We start from the raw sequence: 18,304 nt of genomic DNA, 5'->3' as shown, positions 1-18,304 counted from the left end.
TGCATAAATTTGGGCACTGTTGTCATTTAATTGATTTCAAAACCTTTATAACTAATTATTGGAACTCAAATTGGCTTGGTAAGCTCAGTGACCCCTGACCTCCATACACAGGTGAATCCAATTATGAGAGAGTATTTAAGGGGGGCAATTGTAAGTTTCCCTCCTCTTCAAATATTCTCTGAAGAGTAGCAACATGGGGGTCTCAAAACAACTCTCAAATGACCTGAAAACAAAGATTGTTTACCATCATGGTTTAGGGGAAGGATACGAAAAGCTGTCTCAGAGATTTCAGCAAGGGCAAACACCGCATTCCAAGAAAAACACTTGCTACCTACAGTAAAATATGGTGGTGGTTCCATCATGCTGTGGGGCTGTGTGGCCAATGCAGGGACTGGGAATCTTGTCAAAGTTGAGGGACGCATGGATTCCACTCAATATCAGCAGATTCTGGAGACCAATGTCCAGGGATCAGTGACAAAGCTGAAGCTGCGCGGGGGCTGGATCTTTTAACAAGACAACGACCCTAAACACTGCTCTAAATCTACTAAGGCATTCATGCAGAGGAACAAGTACAACGTTCTGAAATGGCCACATCTCAGTTCCCAGACCTGATTGGTCTCAGTTCCCAGACCTGATTTGAAAATCTGTGGTGTGAGTTAAAGAGAGCTGTCCATGCTCGGAAGCCATCAAACCTGAATGAACTAGAGATATTTTGTAAAGAGGAATGGTCCAAAATATCTTTAACCAGAATCCAGACTCTCATTGGAAGCTATAGGAAGCGTTTAGAGGCTGTTATTTCTGCAAAAGGAGGATCTACTAAATATTATTCATTTCTTTTTTTTGTGGTGCCCAAATTTATGCACCTGCCTAATTTTGTTTAAACAATTATTGCGCACTTTCTGTAAATCCTATAAACTTAATTTCACTTCTCAAATATCACCATGTCTCCTATAAGATATATTTAACTGAAATTTTTTTATCGTAACAACCAACGATTTATTTGTAAGGATAAATGCAGAAAAGGTTGTCCTGTGCATTTCTCTCTGAAAATTAGATGATCGATTCAGACATTGTTCAGAAGAACAGCGTACTTTGATTCAAAAGCTGATTAGAGATGGGGAAACACACAAATCAGTGCAGAAAAAGATAGGCTGCTCTGCTAAAATGATATCAAATCATTTTTAAGCTTTAAAATTAAAACCAAAACCAGAAAGACGTGAAAGAAAAATAGGCCCAATGGAAAAACTACTATTCGAATGGATTAAAAAATAACAAAATTGACTCAAAGAACATCTAAAGTTACCTGTGAGTACTGTTACTCTTAGAAGACAGCTATGTGAAGTCAAGCTATCAGCAAGAAGCCCCCGCAAAGTCCCACTGTTGAAAAAAAAGACATGCTGAAGAGGTTACAGTTTGCCGAAGAAACTGTTGACTGGCCTAAAGAGTAATGGGGCAATATTTTGTGGACTGATGAAAGCAAGATTATTTTTTTGGGGTCTAGAGGCCGCAGACAGTTTGTCAGGCGACCCCAAACACTGAATTCACGCCACAGTACACTGTAAAGACAGTGAAGCATGGAGGCACAAGCATCATGATATGAGGATGCTTCTCGTACTGTGGTGTTGAGCCTATTTATCACATTTCAGGGATCATGGATCAATCTGAGTACATCAGAATACTTAGAGGTCACGTTGCCTTATGCCGAAGAGGAAATGCCCTTGAAATGGGTGTTTCAACAAGACAACGACCCCAGACACACCGACAGTAAGCGAGCAGCATCTCGGTTCCAGACCAACGAGATTGACGTTATGGAGTTGCCAGCCCAATCCCCAGACCCTAATCCAGTAGAAAAGTTGTGTCCTGACAATAAAAATGCTGTTCCTGAGGCAAAACCAAGAAATGCAGAGGAATTGTGGCATGTAGTACAATATTTACAGATGTGAAGCAGTTCTCAGAAAGCATGAAAGAATGCATTTGTATGATTTAAATTAAAAGTTATTATATGGATATGAAGCTTTATTCACTTTTATCAACACACTGCTATTATTTTGAACACCACTGTATATATATTTATATAATATAAATCTCATATAATATTATAATATATAATAATATATATATGTTTATTTTAGTGCAGTACATGGTCATGTGATTTGAATCAGAACAGACAATGGGATTCATGGGACTTTTTTGCCTTTTTGCATGCATGGGATGTCAACACCAAAAGTATGGGGATTTCATACCAGCACTAGCAACAGCTGTAAAAACAGCTAAAGTGAGGTGTCTGGGTTTTTTTCTCTCTCTTCCGGACCACAACAAATACAGCTGACTAAATGCTCGTCAACTTCCAGAGCAAAACCCCAAACATATTTTTGCTAAAACTGCATTTATTGTTTAAAATAAATGAGTGGTTGCACGAACTCGTGACATGTTTTAACTTCGATGACGCAAGCAAATTGAGGTGCACATATATGGCGTTTTAAAAAACGTAGGAGTCCAAAAAAATCTCAATTGATCAATGTGGCTGAAAATGTGAATGTGGCCTAGGTCTCGACATTTCACCTCTGCTGAAAACCTGTCTGTCTGTCTAAAAATGTGTGCATGTGGGAGTAGTCCAAGGTCACGTTATTGGCCTTAGCAAGCCATCAATGGGGTCTGCTAGAGAAAGAGACGTGATTATGCTACTAAAAAACAAACAAAAACCTCACTATGGTTAGTTTTTTCCAGAGTCGTTGCTCAAATACTTTTCTTCAGTCTAAATGCTTGATACACATTTAGTTGTTGATTTGCCTAAAGTAAGCATTTTGTTAAGCTGTGTAGATTTAAATCTGTAGGCGTACATGAAGGAAAGAAGAAAATAAATCTTTTATTGCGAAAAACTGAGTATGGGTAAGTGCCATGGATAATGAACGTTAATGACTAATGACACTGGTGACTTGCATGGAGGCAGAGTTTTTAGACGATATTTAGTGCTTTAGGGGTTTAGTGCTGGTAGGGCAATCGTTCTGTGGCACACATCTTCATTGTGGTTCAGACCTGAGACAAACAATTCACACACGTGCACATCCTCACAGATTAGGATAAACTGATTTCGATTCTGTTTCAACAGCTTAATGATTTGTTTTAAGAAATGTTAGTGCTGTTTGCAAATAAGCTGATTTTTGGAATTCGATTTATTTATGATCTTGTAAGGTCTAAGAAATTTGAGATTTGTAAAAATCTCTTTTTTGTTTTTTCTTTTTTTTCCTCTTTAAACTCTCATGTCCGAAATGTGGACGTACAGCCTTCATTAAATTGTTGACGATTTAAGTGTTTTACTAAGAGACTCACCGTGTTGTGTTTGAAGTCTTTTCTGAATATGAATTGGTTTTACATCTTCATTTGTGAGATTTCAGAAATCGTCCTGATTCGACTTGTATGCCTCTCGCATTATTTTAAGTTATTAAAGACGTTAAAACTGTTATTAGTTATTAGAGGTCTTTAGAGGTCTCTTCAGTATAAACACTGGCATAAATACAGTGGATATAAAATGTTGATGCATTGTTAAATTCTATCAGATTTAAGTGATCTGGCAACTAGTAAAAAGTTAACTAAAAAAATATACATGGTAAGAAAGAAAAATATCTGAATAATGAACCTACATTAACAATTTTTAATAGGTCATGTGACGGCATTAAATGAATCAATTGCATTCAGAATCATGTTCGAAAGTATCATACACCGCTTATTTGTGATGTGGGAACATTTTAACCCTTGTTTTCTTTGCTTGGTGCACCCCAATAATTTGGCCTTTGTGAAATTATGATTAAATTTTTTATCCCATGTACATTACAACACAGTGATTTTTTTCACATATCTTAGTAAGGAAGCTGGGACTCAGCTCAGGATCTGCCAGGATACATCACCCATGGAGCAGATAGGGTTATGGGTCCTGATCCATGGCCCCACAGTAGCAACTTGGTGGTGCTGGGGTTTAACCCCCTGACTCCTGACCCCTTTAAGTTGCCCCCAACCCCAGAGAACATTTTTGCACAGGCAATGTATATCAATAAACTAAAGAATATCAAGCCCATGGTGAAGCATGGTGATGGCAGCGCAAAACCTGCAGGTATTTGTGAACTGCTGAAGAATTTGTTTAAACTTCTTCTTTTTTTATTATTTTTTTAAAACATCAAGCATGGGGAGAAACTCTGTGCACATTGACCTGAACCAGGAATTGAACCTGGACCTTGGAGGTACAAGGTGACCACTAAGCCACTGGAATGTCCCACTTATATCTAAATCCTAAAAATCTTTAAAAATAAAAATCTTTACAAAAAAGTTCACTATGCACTGATAGCTCTGGAGCAATGAAGTGTGGATGAAAATAATGCCAAATCATGGTGTCCTGTATTTGTGGACTGTTCCTCAGATAGACTGAGTGAAAGGTGCTTGACAAGTACTATGGTACAGTATGTGTGTGAGTGTGTGCTGTATGCATGTACATGTGCAACCAGGTTATTGTAAAATTTTCTCCCTAAAACATTTTTGCTTGCATGAAAAAAAGTGTGATGTGATCTATATTTATCACCACAACCCAGCATGTTCGCCCCTGTAATGCAATGCGGGCTCGTGAAGCTACAAACCTCCCTCAGGATCCACGAGCACCCCGAGTCACTTAACTGAATCGATTCTTTCGCACAAAGCGGCTTAAACGAATTCGAGTGAATCGTTTGATTTATTTGATTCATCTGATTAATGACTCGGAAGAAAAACACGGTATAAGCGACATTTTTGTAATCACTAGCTAACATTGAAGTTGTGTAATTGATGTTGTATGTACGGGTAACAAACATTTAGAGTTAATAATTAGGTTTAATCACGAATAACATACCAAACAACATGAATACGTGAATATATAAACATACATAGAAGTTGTGTAATTCGTGTTAAATGTACGTCTAAAAATATTGATATAAGAGTTAATAATTATGTTTAATTTCGAGTAAACACATGAGGGGTATATATATAGATAAGGGACTTTAAAATAGTGTTAAAAAAAATTCTGATTCGTTTTGGGCTGTGAGTCGATATCTTTGACTCGAGTCGTTCGAATCTTTGTCCAGCTCTACTCCTGCTCACTTCTCCCAACATTAGAGCGTCGCAGGAGGGGCGAAGCATCCAGAATATTACCTCCAAACCTAGTCAGACAAGCCGCAAGTCATCCTTTATCTGCATCAATCTGAAAATGCGAGTGTTTTTGTGTCGACTGTGACATCTTTGCGTAGTCATGCTTTCTCACGTCGAGGTCACTGAGACAACAGAACGGCTCTGAGATGCTGCAGATGCTCGCTTAATCTTCAGCATGCATCTCACTGCTGTGCTTCTAATGCATTAAAATAGCAACAAAGGACAGCAAAGGATTTCTTTCTAAAATTTATCTTCTTTATTATTATTATTTGTTGTTGTTGTTGTTCATCTGGTGTTGATCCTGCAGCCATGTCTGGTACTCATCTTCATCATCTCATCATAGGTAAGATCATACATGCAATACATTTTATTATACATAGTACATTATACTGTATTATATACATTGGCATGGCTTTTATAAGTTCCTTTTAATCTGGTTCATTATATACAGATGCATCATGATATTTAAAATATTTCTTAACATGAATTAGTTAAGCACGGACATGTGCCACCAAAATGAATATGGATCTGTGCATTTCTTAATTTCTTAATTTAAGTTAATATATACTGAATATATCCAAATCAATATCATTGGCATGCCTTTGATTAGAAAAACGTGACAGATTTTATACAGACATCCATCCTATTTACACAGATAATATTTATTCATAAATCCTACATTTTTAGAAATAAACAGTACTAAACTGTAGTTTTACCTCTGCCTGCAGTGGTACCCTTAATGTTAAGTTTTTTGTTATAACTTGTTTTGTACATTCCAATTCAATATATTTAATAATTATTATTTAATGATATATAAATATAAATATATATAAATACCTTTCCATGTCAAAAAGGTACCATACAAAGGCCTACTATACTAAAGGTACAGCAGATGTGCCTGTAAGTGTGGCATCTAAAATACAGATTGGTAAGCTGTCAAAAAAAATGTCGTTGCCCCGTTATTTCTGTAACGTTCCTGTCGGCAACCCTTAACTGCACCACCCCAGGGACAAAATTTTGATTGGTTGATTTTTTTGGAAAGTGTTTATGACATTACTGCGCTGGGATGATAAAAAAAAGGACTATTTGTTTTTGTGTCCCAATAGTTGGCAGTAATTAATCACAGACTGCATTGGTTAAAAGCCATGCTGTGTTTTAGCTGCTCTGGCCAACACTTCAACTCAACAATCGGACTGTTGATAAAACACCAAACTGAAATGTCTGAAAAGTCTGTCTTGTGGTCTGTGTGCAATGCTGTGCTGCATATCTTACCTTCATCCAGCTATGAGTCATCTTAATCTTGTTCACGATCAAGAAAAAAAAGAGTCTTGGGGGGAAAGAAAAAAAAAAAATATTATTATTATTTTTAATATATTATATCACTCAATATCATGAGTGTAATTGTGAATAATATTCAGCAGCTTTACCCAGCCCCCGCAAAACAAAAAACAACTTTAATCCTACCAGCATAAGCCTGGTAGGGGTCTCTGTGTCTCATTACCAAGACCTGCAAGCCATCCCGTAGCCTTCTCCACTACTTTGTTCATTCATTAATGTTTATGGCCACTGCAGAAAGCTCATAGCCTGGACTAGAGACTATAAATCTCCCTCCTACACCTACACGCTGCTGCAAAGTCAGCCTTAGATTGTGGTGCAGGCAGACAACCAATTCAGGTCATATGCAATCAGCATTTTTTTTTGTGTGGACACAAAGTAATTCAGGTACAAATGAAGAGATACACAATTTATAGAGGTACTTGAGTGGTATCTCAGAATAGATAAGATATCATGAATACAGATTACATAATAAAAATTATTAAGGTACAAACTATTTGGACCATACTTTTTTATTTTTTTATGAGTGTTTATTTAGAAACTTTATCAACAAGGAGCAGTATCCTTATCCCGGTTTAGTACAATTGTATACTAAACTGGAATAAGAATAAAGGGTTCTCTTATAGAGTGGGAAGCAAAGTGCTAAGCAAAAACTTATTTTGATGTTAGATGACATTGTCAACCTACTGTATAGAATGCATTGTTTTTTTCCAAATTAAAGTGTGTTAAAAAAAATTAAGAGACTATTGCAATTGCGATTCTTAAATCAGCATCTCTACAACGATGACCATTCCATTGTCTGTTGAATTCCAACAAAAAGCACACCTTTTATTCTGCTTCATGAGATACTGATTAGGTGATTGCCTGAATCAAATTGTATTTAATTTGGAAAAGTATAAAAACCACTGCTGTGATCAACACTCCGCTCTTGCAATGTGAGTTGGATATCTCAAGGACAATGGGAAAATAACTACTGATCATGCCAAAAGAGTTAAAATGAAAAGTTTGGAGTAAGGAAAAGAAGGGTTCAGTCCTGGCTTTACTGGCACAGCCATACAGTGAGTGTCAGATTCTAACTTTAAAATTCTAAAGACGACAGTAGACAAGAACAAGCTTGACCTTGCAGACATCAGGGACAACAAAGCAACAGGTTGGCAGAGGGCGAAAATGAATCTCTACTGACAGGGATGACCGCACACTCATTTGAATGTCACTCAACTCGACGTAGGATGACTTCAAGTGACCTTCAAACACATGGCATCGCAACTGAAGCTGTGGTAAAGTGCATGGTGAGAATGGTTCGAAACAGGCTGCTGAAAGTGAAGCTAAGTCATGGAAAACCAGAAGAGAACTACTGAGAAGCACAGAAGAGCTGCAGGAATTGGACCATAGAGAACTGGAGTAAGGTCATCTTTTCTATAGAGTCCAGCTTAGGATAACATGACCTGGAGAGGACTACAAGCAACAGTGTCTCGCATCGACAGTGAGATGTGTAGAATGCGCATCTGCACACAGGTTATCCTGAAAACATATTTGTGTCCTCTTTGTAACTATGTTTTGGAAACCCCTGAGGATTGCTTTTTTCCAACAGCACAATGCTCCATGCCACATGCCCAGGTCAATCAACGTTTTGACTAAGACTTTGTCATGGCCAGCCCTATCTCCAGATCTGAACCAAATTGCAAACCTCTTGAACGTGATCAAGAGGAAGATGAATGGACACAGGCCATCAAACAAAGCTGAGCTGCTTGCATTTTTGTGCCAAGAGTGGCATAAAGTTATCCAAAAGCAATGTGAAAGACTGGTGGAGGGCATGCCAAGATGCATGAAAGCTGTGATTGCAAAACAGGAGTACTCCACCAAACACTGATTTTTTTTTATTATTTTGATGTGTTGTCATTTTCTTTTAAATGACTACTTTAAATAACAATATTTTTTCTTCAGCACTGGAGAGAAATGTTGTCAGTGGTTTACAGAATAAAACTAATCTGTTAATGTTACCAAAACATACACATATAAAACAGAAAACCTGGGAAAATTGATCATTTTGCAGTGGGTTCTTATTTTTTTCAGATCTGTATCATACACTTTACAGCCTTCAGCTGCAATGCCAATCTTTGTAAGGCTATGCATAGTTGTGGTAAGAGCCATTACGCGATTTATGACATTTAGCTGCATGGTAATTCACAGTGCAGTAATTCATTGTGTAAAGCAGATATTTAGATATTTTGTATAAAACTCTATTCGCTTATTAGTTACAATAGACTTAGAGCTCTAACACAAAACTAACAAGCAAATAATAAACACCAGACATGTCTTAGCTGATTAACTACATTTAAGACAAATTCTATAAATGGTATTTTCCATCAAAATATAAGTTGCTTTATTTTACTTTATTTAACATTTAATTCAATACAACCAATTGTTCCAAGAAGAGCAAATGAATATTCAACAAAAATTCTGCCAGAAGCATATTGATGACTACCAAAACCATCTGTTATAAGGGTGAAACTTGCTAATGGACACATTAGGCATGCTGAATGTATAATTTCGATCCTACATGGATTTCAGGGAATCCAATATAAAGTAAAATGTTTGCACCAAGTTCTTGAGGTTTTCTTTTACTAAAGATAAGCGTGATTGTAAGATACAATCACTCCCCAGAAAACAACCAGTGAAAAAATAATAATAGCAAACCCAATACTGCCATGACCTTCATGTTCATAAAGAATGTGTAACCTTCTGAGTCAAACCATATGTCATAAATGCTGGATGCAAATTTGACCCCATTCAAAAGCATAGCTTTCACCCTTGATGCATGAATGCTATGTGAAATTGTCTCAGCTGTCTTGCAGAAGAAACAGGTGGAGAGCAGACATGTTGTGACTGGCATGAAACTAAAGCCAGCTTCTAAAAAGCTTAAGTGCATGTGCCACTTTCATTCATGCAAACATAGTCAAGGATTACAAAAAGAATGGGGACTGTGTGCTAGTGCAAACTTCTTTATAGAAAATCCCCAGAGCTAAGATCTCAGACACAGGATTAAACTTAATCAGATGCCAAACGTTTGTTGGCTTTTGGACTAAGGACAGGAAAAATTTGAGTTTGATAACATGGCTTTCATTAAATCCTGATGTGCGTTTTTCTATTTGGTATAATGAAAGCAGTTTGTTGTGTGCTTTAATAAATAATAAGTGGATACCGTTCATCATGCAATTAATGAATAAATGATCTGCTACACTGATAATCAATAAATCTTTGTAGGCTTTGTTTGGGCAAGCGGCATGAACAAGTTTTAATAAGTTACTGCTTTGAGTATCATGATAATAAAATTTGTCTTCTAATTTAAGATGTGAATTTTAAAAAGAAGTGAATTCATCCTTCTTCTGCCTTTTGGCTTTCATATATTCAACTGACCTCAAGAAACCTGATTATGATACCACCTCCTGTTCCCCAGATGCTGCAATCCTAGGTCTTCTATTTCAGAGAAGCTTTGAAATGTAGAAGAGCTGAACATTTTTAATCTATGATGTTTTTACATCACAAAACCTGCAAGTGCTGGAAGACTGTGCACATGGACATGACCGTGTACAAAATAAAGTAGATTCACTAGATGTCACATTTTTCGATTACGTAGTTGTTACCTTTTAATTCCGTTTTGGCTTTAAAGGTCCACCATGTTTGTATTTCTTTTAACTAGTTAACAAAGGTCCTGAAAGTGTGTCTTTTGAGACGCAAATAGTTATACCTGAAGGTCTGTGGTTTAAGCTGCAGCACTACTAAGCTGCCCTTAACTTTATCTGCTCCACGGTTGCTGTATCCATTCTAATAATGCACTCTTTCCTCAGCTCCTTAATTGAGATACAGTATGCAAAAAACAGGGTTGTAACAAATAATAGATTTTTCTCCCTGATAATGCATTTGTACATAGCTCACTCTTCCTTTATTTCACTCTACCTTCCAATCAGAGTGAACGGGAAAACAGCAGAGCTGAGCAACAAGCCAGAAGATGGGCACTTCTCATATGAGGTCACAAATGTAAACTCGTAATTGACTTGTTTTTAGCCCTGACCAATAGAAAAATAGAAAAACTACAAAAAGCAGTGAATGTTCTGTACACACACACACACACACTGGAGACCCATTTGAATGTCTAAACATGACTCAAATCTGTTTTTTGTATAATAGATCCAATTTACAGCAGCATAATAACTTTTATTTTATTTATTACAAAATACTGTACAGTATATTTACTGTATGTAAAAAAAAAACTCATAGTCCAGACGTCAGACAAATTTTCCAACTCAATTCCTTAAAAGATATGAGGAAGTATGTCTTAACTTCACTAATTAATTTACAATACATTTAGATGTTTTTACATTTTATTGTTCAATAAAATGAAATGTAGTAATATAATAATAGGAAAAAAACCCTGAAGAATGTCTTGGATCTCTTTACTGCAGCACTGTTGTATCATCTTACTGGTTACTCAGCAACTCTGGATACTGTACAAGCCTCTATGCTTAGTCTCCAGAGTGCCACCTACACACTGCTGCAAAGTCAGACAGACAGACATCGTGGTGCAGACATATAACCCACAGAGGTCAGGGGGAATCAGCGTTCATTTTTCACTTTATGTCAGGCCCAACAACAAAGACATGACATTTTACCCCTTTTGAAGCCCTGAATTGTTAGCAGAAATGGTCCAGACAGGTCATGAGTAGTTGTTTAAAAACTAGGGCAGAATACTGAAGAAGTAAAATGTGTCATGATGCCTAAGAGCAAAGTATATATTTTAACATTTATGATGAAATCAGATAAAAATGGCAAAGAGAAAGAAACTGTTTATTGAAAACCAGGTATGGAAAGCAAAACTATCCTGTCACCTTAATCTATTCTTTTTTTAACATATCTCATATGTGAAATACTAGTCAAATGTTTAAACATAGGTTTGGATATATTTTCTACATTCTAGAGCAATACTAGATTTTTCCTAAACTACTTAAAAAGCAATAGAAATCAGGAAAGTTCATGGATTTAGAAGGTGTGTCCAAACTTATGACTGGTAATGTATATTACATGTGGGAAATTTAGCACTTTTATTTTTAGCAAGAAAAACATATAGTGTCTGAAAATTGCTATCATGAGACAACACTATTGCAGGAGTTTATAAGTCACCTGGTATACATGTAAAACAGGATGTGTTTGAATTAACAGAACCCTAAATTGAGAATTGGCTATAACAATCCACAGTGTTTAACGGCTCTAGAAATGTGTGTCCATATGATGAGTTTATTCTAAAAGGCCACTGGGGCATGCATCTTCCCTTGTGGTTTGTCACCCACTGCTATTTGGAGAAATCCTGGTTGATCTTGATTGAAAGCTACCAAGTAGCTCAATGATGGCCAAAGGAGTTGGAGCAGATGAACAACAATACCATCCACAAGTAGCCGGAAGATTGTCAAAGACATTGGCTTTCTGGATGGAGTCCAGGTTCTGTGTACACAGTAAAAGGTTTGAGGCCTCCCTCCACCCAAAACAACTCTCTTTAAGGGCCAGATGAATACCAAGAAGAACCAGTTTACCCACATGATCATTTCTCAAAGTAAGCATTAGGGTAAAGCTTAGCTGTTTCCCAGGGTGAAAGCAGCCCATACTTTTATCTTAAAGGCATAAACCTGGAACACGACGGTAGTGATTTGTCTTGCTGACAAAGAAGTGGAGCTGAAGGGAACATCAGCACTAATGAGATGAGGTGAAGGCCTCTTCTGCAGCTGGTGAGCTGCCATGGAACTCTTTTGAGGAATCGGGTGAGCGGTACAACCGCAATGCTGATTTGATTTGTAAAGCCAAGGAGTCTGTGTTGCTCTCACATGGTTTGGTCATTCCAACACTGCCTGGACCTTATTCTCTTCTATGCATATCCCTTAGATGATGACATACAGTACATTGAAAAAGTATTGAGTCCCTGCTCATATCTTTATATTATGCCTTCGAAGTGCCAGAGTTTCTTGTATTTTTCAATGTAGACTCAATGAATGTAGTCTTCATGTTTTTTTGAAGGATTTTCATTTTTGACCAGTTTTTGGCTTTCATTTTCAGTCCAGTCTCTGTACCTGACCAGTTTCAGAGGAATATCTTCTGTTTGTTTAACCACATAGTGACCTACTGTATGAATCTTTCAAGCATAAAAAAACCCCTCTAACCAGTAAGAAACAGGTGCAGATGATGACAGATGATCAGGCTGGTAATTAGTATACTGGTGATGCTGAATGCTAAGTGATTGGAACAGACTAGAGGGGAAATAAGGTTGTTACATAAAGAATTTTAAAATCATCTTTAGGCATTTTGTAGCCTGTTACAATAAAATTTTTTTAATTAAATTTCACTCACTCTCAATCATACTCTATATCTCCTATCCTATGTACAGTAGGTTTGTGGAAGGCCTGGAGCTTATCCCAGGGCACTTAGGGCATTAGGGAGGGTCTATCGTGGACAAGGTGCCAATCCATCGCAGGACAAGAGGGCACACACTATGGGCAATTTGGAAAATGACAATTAGTATGTTTTTGGACTGTGGGAGGAAACCAGTATCCTTGGGAAACGCACCAAGCATGGGGAAAACATGCAAACTCTATGCACATATACAGTTGTGCTCAAAAGTTTGCATACTCTGAAAGCAATTTTAAACATTGCCATTTATTTGTAAAATATGACAGACAATGCAAAGTATTTTTTCCTTATTTAAGAATTGTGGCATGTGAAGTCATTAATTATCACATACATATTTGGTTTACATATTTTTTAATGTTTGGCCACATTATAAGCACACAGGTAAACTGACACAGGTTTAATTAAAGGGAGGTTTCCACACCTGTGACTTATTGTTATTGTAATCAGTGTCTTAGCATAAATAGTGAGTTTCCTAGTTCATGAGGTGATGTACTGACTGGCTGGATACTGCACTGTGGGGAAGAAAAAAAACTACCAATGGACTTGTGTAATAAGGTAATTAAACTTTAAAAGGATATAAAAGGCTATCTCGACACTTGAAAATGCCAGTCTGTACTGTTCAAACCATGATTTAGATGTGGAAAATAAGAGATTCTGTTGATACTAAACCACAGGTAGACCAAGAAAGATTTCATCCACTACTGCCAGATGTATTGTTTAGGACGCCAAAAAAAAAAAAACACAAACAACTTTGAGAGAAAAAAATCTCTGTAAAAAATTATTAAATTAAATTATCTGCGTGGTTGAGTTGCCAGGAGAATCTTATCAAAAAATACTGGCAGGCAATTTGCATTCTACAACACGGAAGCTGTGCATGGAACACTTTTGATGATCCAAAGCACAAGGCCAAGTTGACCCTTCAATGTCTACAGAAGAAAAAGATGAAGGTTTTGGAGTGGACGTCACAGTCTCCTGACCCCAATATCATTAAGCCATTGGGGAGATCTCAAACGTGCAGTTCATGCAAGACATGCATTTTGCTAGGAAGAATGGGCAGCTGTACCACCTGAGAGAAATAAGATGGGTGGTGGACCTAAAGTTTTGCTTCGGAGGTGCTCCTCAGACTGCTGGACTGTCAGCATGTTATGCTGGGCCTGGAGTTTGTTAAAGTCATGGCTCTGTTCCTCCATACCTGACTTACTTTCAGTAGCCACTTACTACAGTAGGTGTATCAATCCTTAGTTCAAGTTAAAATTTTATTTGTCACATACACAGTCATACACAGAACGAAATGTAGTGAAATGCTTATACGACTGCAATTGACCCTAAAAGAAAATTAAAGTTTACAAATTAGAAATAAATATGAATAAAAAATTAAATTAAACTAGGAAAAATAGAACTAAAAATAACAATAGAAATGTGCTAGGAAAAATAGAACTAAAAATTAAAATAGAAATATGATGTACATAAAAATAGAAATATACTGTACAAATTGAAATATACTGTACTGGGTGTGCAAATATGCATAGAACAAAGTGTCTTTGTGCAGAGGTTATTAAAGTGTCTTTGTGCACTGGTCCAGGATGTAAACGTAAACATGTAGTGTAGTTGTGAAGGTAGCAGTGCAAAGTTATTAAAGTGTCTTTGTGCAATGGTCCAGGATGTAAACGTACAACATGTAGTCTAGATATGAAGGAAGGTGTGCGTGTAATTGTCCATAGTGTCCATGGATGTAAAAAGATTGATTGATTTGGTCAATTTGAAAAGATTGTGTTAGTTCTGCATAGTGGTGTGGTTGTGGTTGAGAGACCTTATCGCCTGCGGGAAGAAATTAATTGGGCTTTAATTTAAACAAGGATCAGATTTTGTTTTGCGTTTAACCATCCTTACTGGTTGCTCAGCTCACTGGACACAATAAAATTCTGTATACTCATGTTGTATTCCAAATACCTTGGAAGGGTTAAGTTGGATCTCAGAATGACATCATTTTTGAGAGGTCTTTTGTTAACTACATGCTAGCAAGCTAATCATACTGAGTAATGCATGTTTTCCTCAAACAATTTTATAGTGATTGTTATACATATTACAAGCTATCTTGTTTGCTTCTGGTGCCATCTACACCCATCTATCACTCCCTGAACTTTTAACCTTTTGAACTTTTGAACTGAATGACCATTTTGATCATTTCATCATACAAAACATTCATCATAATTAGCTGTTTTGTTTTGCTCAGGGTCATGTAGGAGGTGCAGCTTATGCAAAAGACCACTGAGGATGGAGCAGATGTATAGTACCAGTCAAATGTTTGAACGCAAGTTTAAATTTGTTTTCTACACTCTGGAACAATGCTGGATTTTTTCGCAATTATGTAATAACATATGGCGTTATGTAGTTAAATAACAACAGTCTGTTGTTATTTTAAGATGCGAAGGCCAGCTGTTCTGGAATAGAATAGATGCAACAACAGTGCATTTGAAAAACCCATCAAGCACCATGATGAAACTGGCTCTCATGAAGACCATCCCAGGAAAGCAGCCTCAGAAATCACCAATTAACAGCACCTCAAATTAAAGGCGTTATGAAGGCTTTACAGAGCATAAGTAGCAGACACATCTCAATATCACATGTTCAAAGGACATTATTGCATATTTTAGATGTCTTCAGCATTAATTTATAAAAAAAAAAAAAAAAAAAAAAAGACCATGTAATTAGAAGGTGTATCCAAACTTTTGTCTAGTAGTGTACATCCTGGATGGAAAGCCAGGCCATCATAGGGCACTATGCCTGCAAATTAAGGCCATTTACCAGTGCAAATGACAGTACTTTTGTTAATATTGCATTTAATTATATTTGTTTTATGGGTAAATACATTTACATTTATTTAACAATATAAATGTTTTAAATTACATGCATTTAAAATGATTTATTTTAGCATTTTTTAATGAATGTCTTAGCTCCTTAAAACATTCTAGTATATTTGATAGTATGTAGTTCACTACAGTTTTATTAGGTGTAAAAGCCCATCTGTGTGCTCAATCCAAAATAAATTTTTTAAATATTCTTTTTAATTAGATATGTTTTCATTAGGAGATATTGTGTTGTAGTGGTTAGCACTGTGGCCTCGCACCTCCAGGGTTCAATTCCTGCCTTGGAACTGTGTGTGGAGTTGGCCTTTTGTCCCTGTGCTTTTCCTCTGGGCACTCTTGTTTCCTCACACAGTCCAAAGACATGCAGATTAGTTCAACTGTCATTCCAAAGATTGCCTGTAATATGTGTGTGAGATGGATTGGCATGCTGTCAGGGCGAACCCTGCCTCATGCTCTAAATCTCCCGGGATAGGCTTTAGGCCCCCTGTGACCCTGTGCACAGGATACGTGGTATAGAAGATGAATGAATGAGTGAATGTTTGCGTTTAAAGTAGTAAAAATGTAGCTGTTTCTCTATAATCTTACAGCTGGTGCACTCTAAACGTTTCACACAGCACAGCATTCTGTGCGGTTAGAGTGAATTATTTGCTAAGTTTGTATAGAATTAAAAGCAGGATATTTCTAAAATCGTGAAACTAATACAACTTCAACTTGCATCCCGGGATTGTGATAACATTGCATTGGGAGCTCCCTGGTAATTCCCATCTCTAATGGATGTGTCTTTACTTTCTATTCTCGCAATCTATAATACAGTTATATATTAAACTTCATATTAAAGTACCTGAGTTGTGAACAAAATGTCCCCCACACCATATTATCGTAACATCATTTCTTCCCTTTCCTTTTCAGGTTTCTCTCTTGTGCTCATCACACTTTCTAAAGTTCTTAACGGCAGTCCAACACCTTTGACCAGCGCCTCCGCCTCATCTCAACCCATTGTGGATCTTTCTGTTGGTCTGGAAGAACACCATGGTGTCAGACGTGGTGCAGAAAATCCTGCCATGCTGGCTTTGGTAGAAACGTCCCAGGAGAGTTCTGGATTCTTCAGCGAGGACAGTGAAGAGAATAAGGGTCCTCTGGCATTGCGGAAGTGGGATGGTCAAGCAGAGCTCAACTCCAGTCTGGATGCAGATTCTTTGCTAGGTATACAAAGCTTGAATCAAAGCAATAGTTTGATTAGTGTTTTAAATTTGATGAGTGTGATATGGGTGGTCATGGGAAAGTAATAAATTAATTAAAAAAATTTTTTTTTAAACAAAATAAGGCACTTTTATTTTTTAAAAGTCTACTTTCCAGTCAAAATTACAATATCACAGAAAATAACTTTTGTTGGTCATGCCATTTTTGGAATATTTCAGATATTTTACAATATTTAAAATATGTTAGGTAAGGATCGATTGAAGGTTTGTGGGATATACACGCTTCATTAGGCATACAAAGTGAGTCTTACAACCCTATCGCACCTACGCGGAGTCAGTGCGATTTCGTGGTTTATCGCAATTCACATTTCCAATTAAAAGATTGCGTTTCCAATCTTTCTGCGTGGAAGATTTAGCGTTTCATTTTTTGTCAATCCTTGTGGAAGCTCGTGGACCATGTAGAACCTCGCGGAACGCCGGGTGGTCACTTGTGGTCTCACTGCAAGTCAAACCATGTTGGAGAGATGAGGTGGTATACACTTTTGATATAAATATAAAATGTAAAGCAACACACAGGTTTGATGTTTTGGTTCTGTATTATACTCACGTGAGACTCGCAAAGGGAATCCCGGTGATGCAGGGATCAGCGGGGTCAGCTAACCTCGTTTAAAAGGCAGCTCCAGAAAGACAACGCTACATGGTGTTTACTGAGCGATTTTGTCAGATGCCATTTTGTCTCAGAGTTGTATTGGACTGTGAACTCTGTCTTGTTGAGGATTTTTCGAAATAAGGATCATTTATCATCAGGACAGCTTTACAGGACAGCCATTTTTTATCATCTTTCTCCCAGACTGATTCATTAAAACCGTTGAGGGCGACTCATTTCTCACTTGCACACACATACAGTATACCGACATTTTATACGGTAAATATTGCTATCTGGTGCACTGCAGTGTCTATTTTTTGTACAATACACATAAGCTACTTTCACGATTTATTCGCATCTATGAATGTTTGTAGACCTGCAGTCGGTTTATACCTGTGGAAATTCGTAACTCGAATGTTTACCGCGGACTTATTTTTCTGTATCAGACCTCATTTTTTTTTTGGAACTGCCTTAATTCATCATAACATTGATTTAACAAGGTGCTGAAAACATTCCTTCGAGTTTTTGTTTAAATTGGCATGACAGCATCATGCAGTTGCTGCAGATTTGTTAGCTGCACATCCATGATTTGAATCTTCTGTTTCACCACATTCCAAAGGTGCTGCTCTATTGGG

At 37.1% G+C, this 18,304-nt stretch overlaps 1 protein-coding gene across 1 annotated transcript in view; it reads left to right on the top strand.

The window, feature by feature from the left end:
* Positions 1-5,115: 5,115 nt before the first annotated feature.
* The window catches only part of podxl2 (podocalyxin-like 2), a 45,126-nt gene continuing 31,937 nt past the window's right edge, over positions 5,116-18,304 (top strand). The window contains exons 1-2 of the mRNA XM_053484612.1: positions 5,116-5,512; positions 16,734-17,027. Of these exons, the coding sequence (XP_053340587.1) occupies positions 5,479-5,512; positions 16,734-17,027 (328 nt within the window). The 5' untranslated portion in view covers positions 5,116-5,478. The remainder of the gene's footprint in view (positions 5,513-16,733; positions 17,028-18,304) is intronic.

This window comes from Clarias gariepinus, chromosome 23 (genome assembly GCF_024256425.1).
Source record: "Clarias gariepinus isolate MV-2021 ecotype Netherlands chromosome 23, CGAR_prim_01v2, whole genome shotgun sequence".
NCBI classification, from domain to species: domain Eukaryota; kingdom Metazoa; phylum Chordata; class Actinopteri; order Siluriformes; family Clariidae; genus Clarias; species Clarias gariepinus.
Note: the sequence above shows the minus strand (reverse complement) of the source record. Positions and strands in the feature narration are given on the sequence as shown.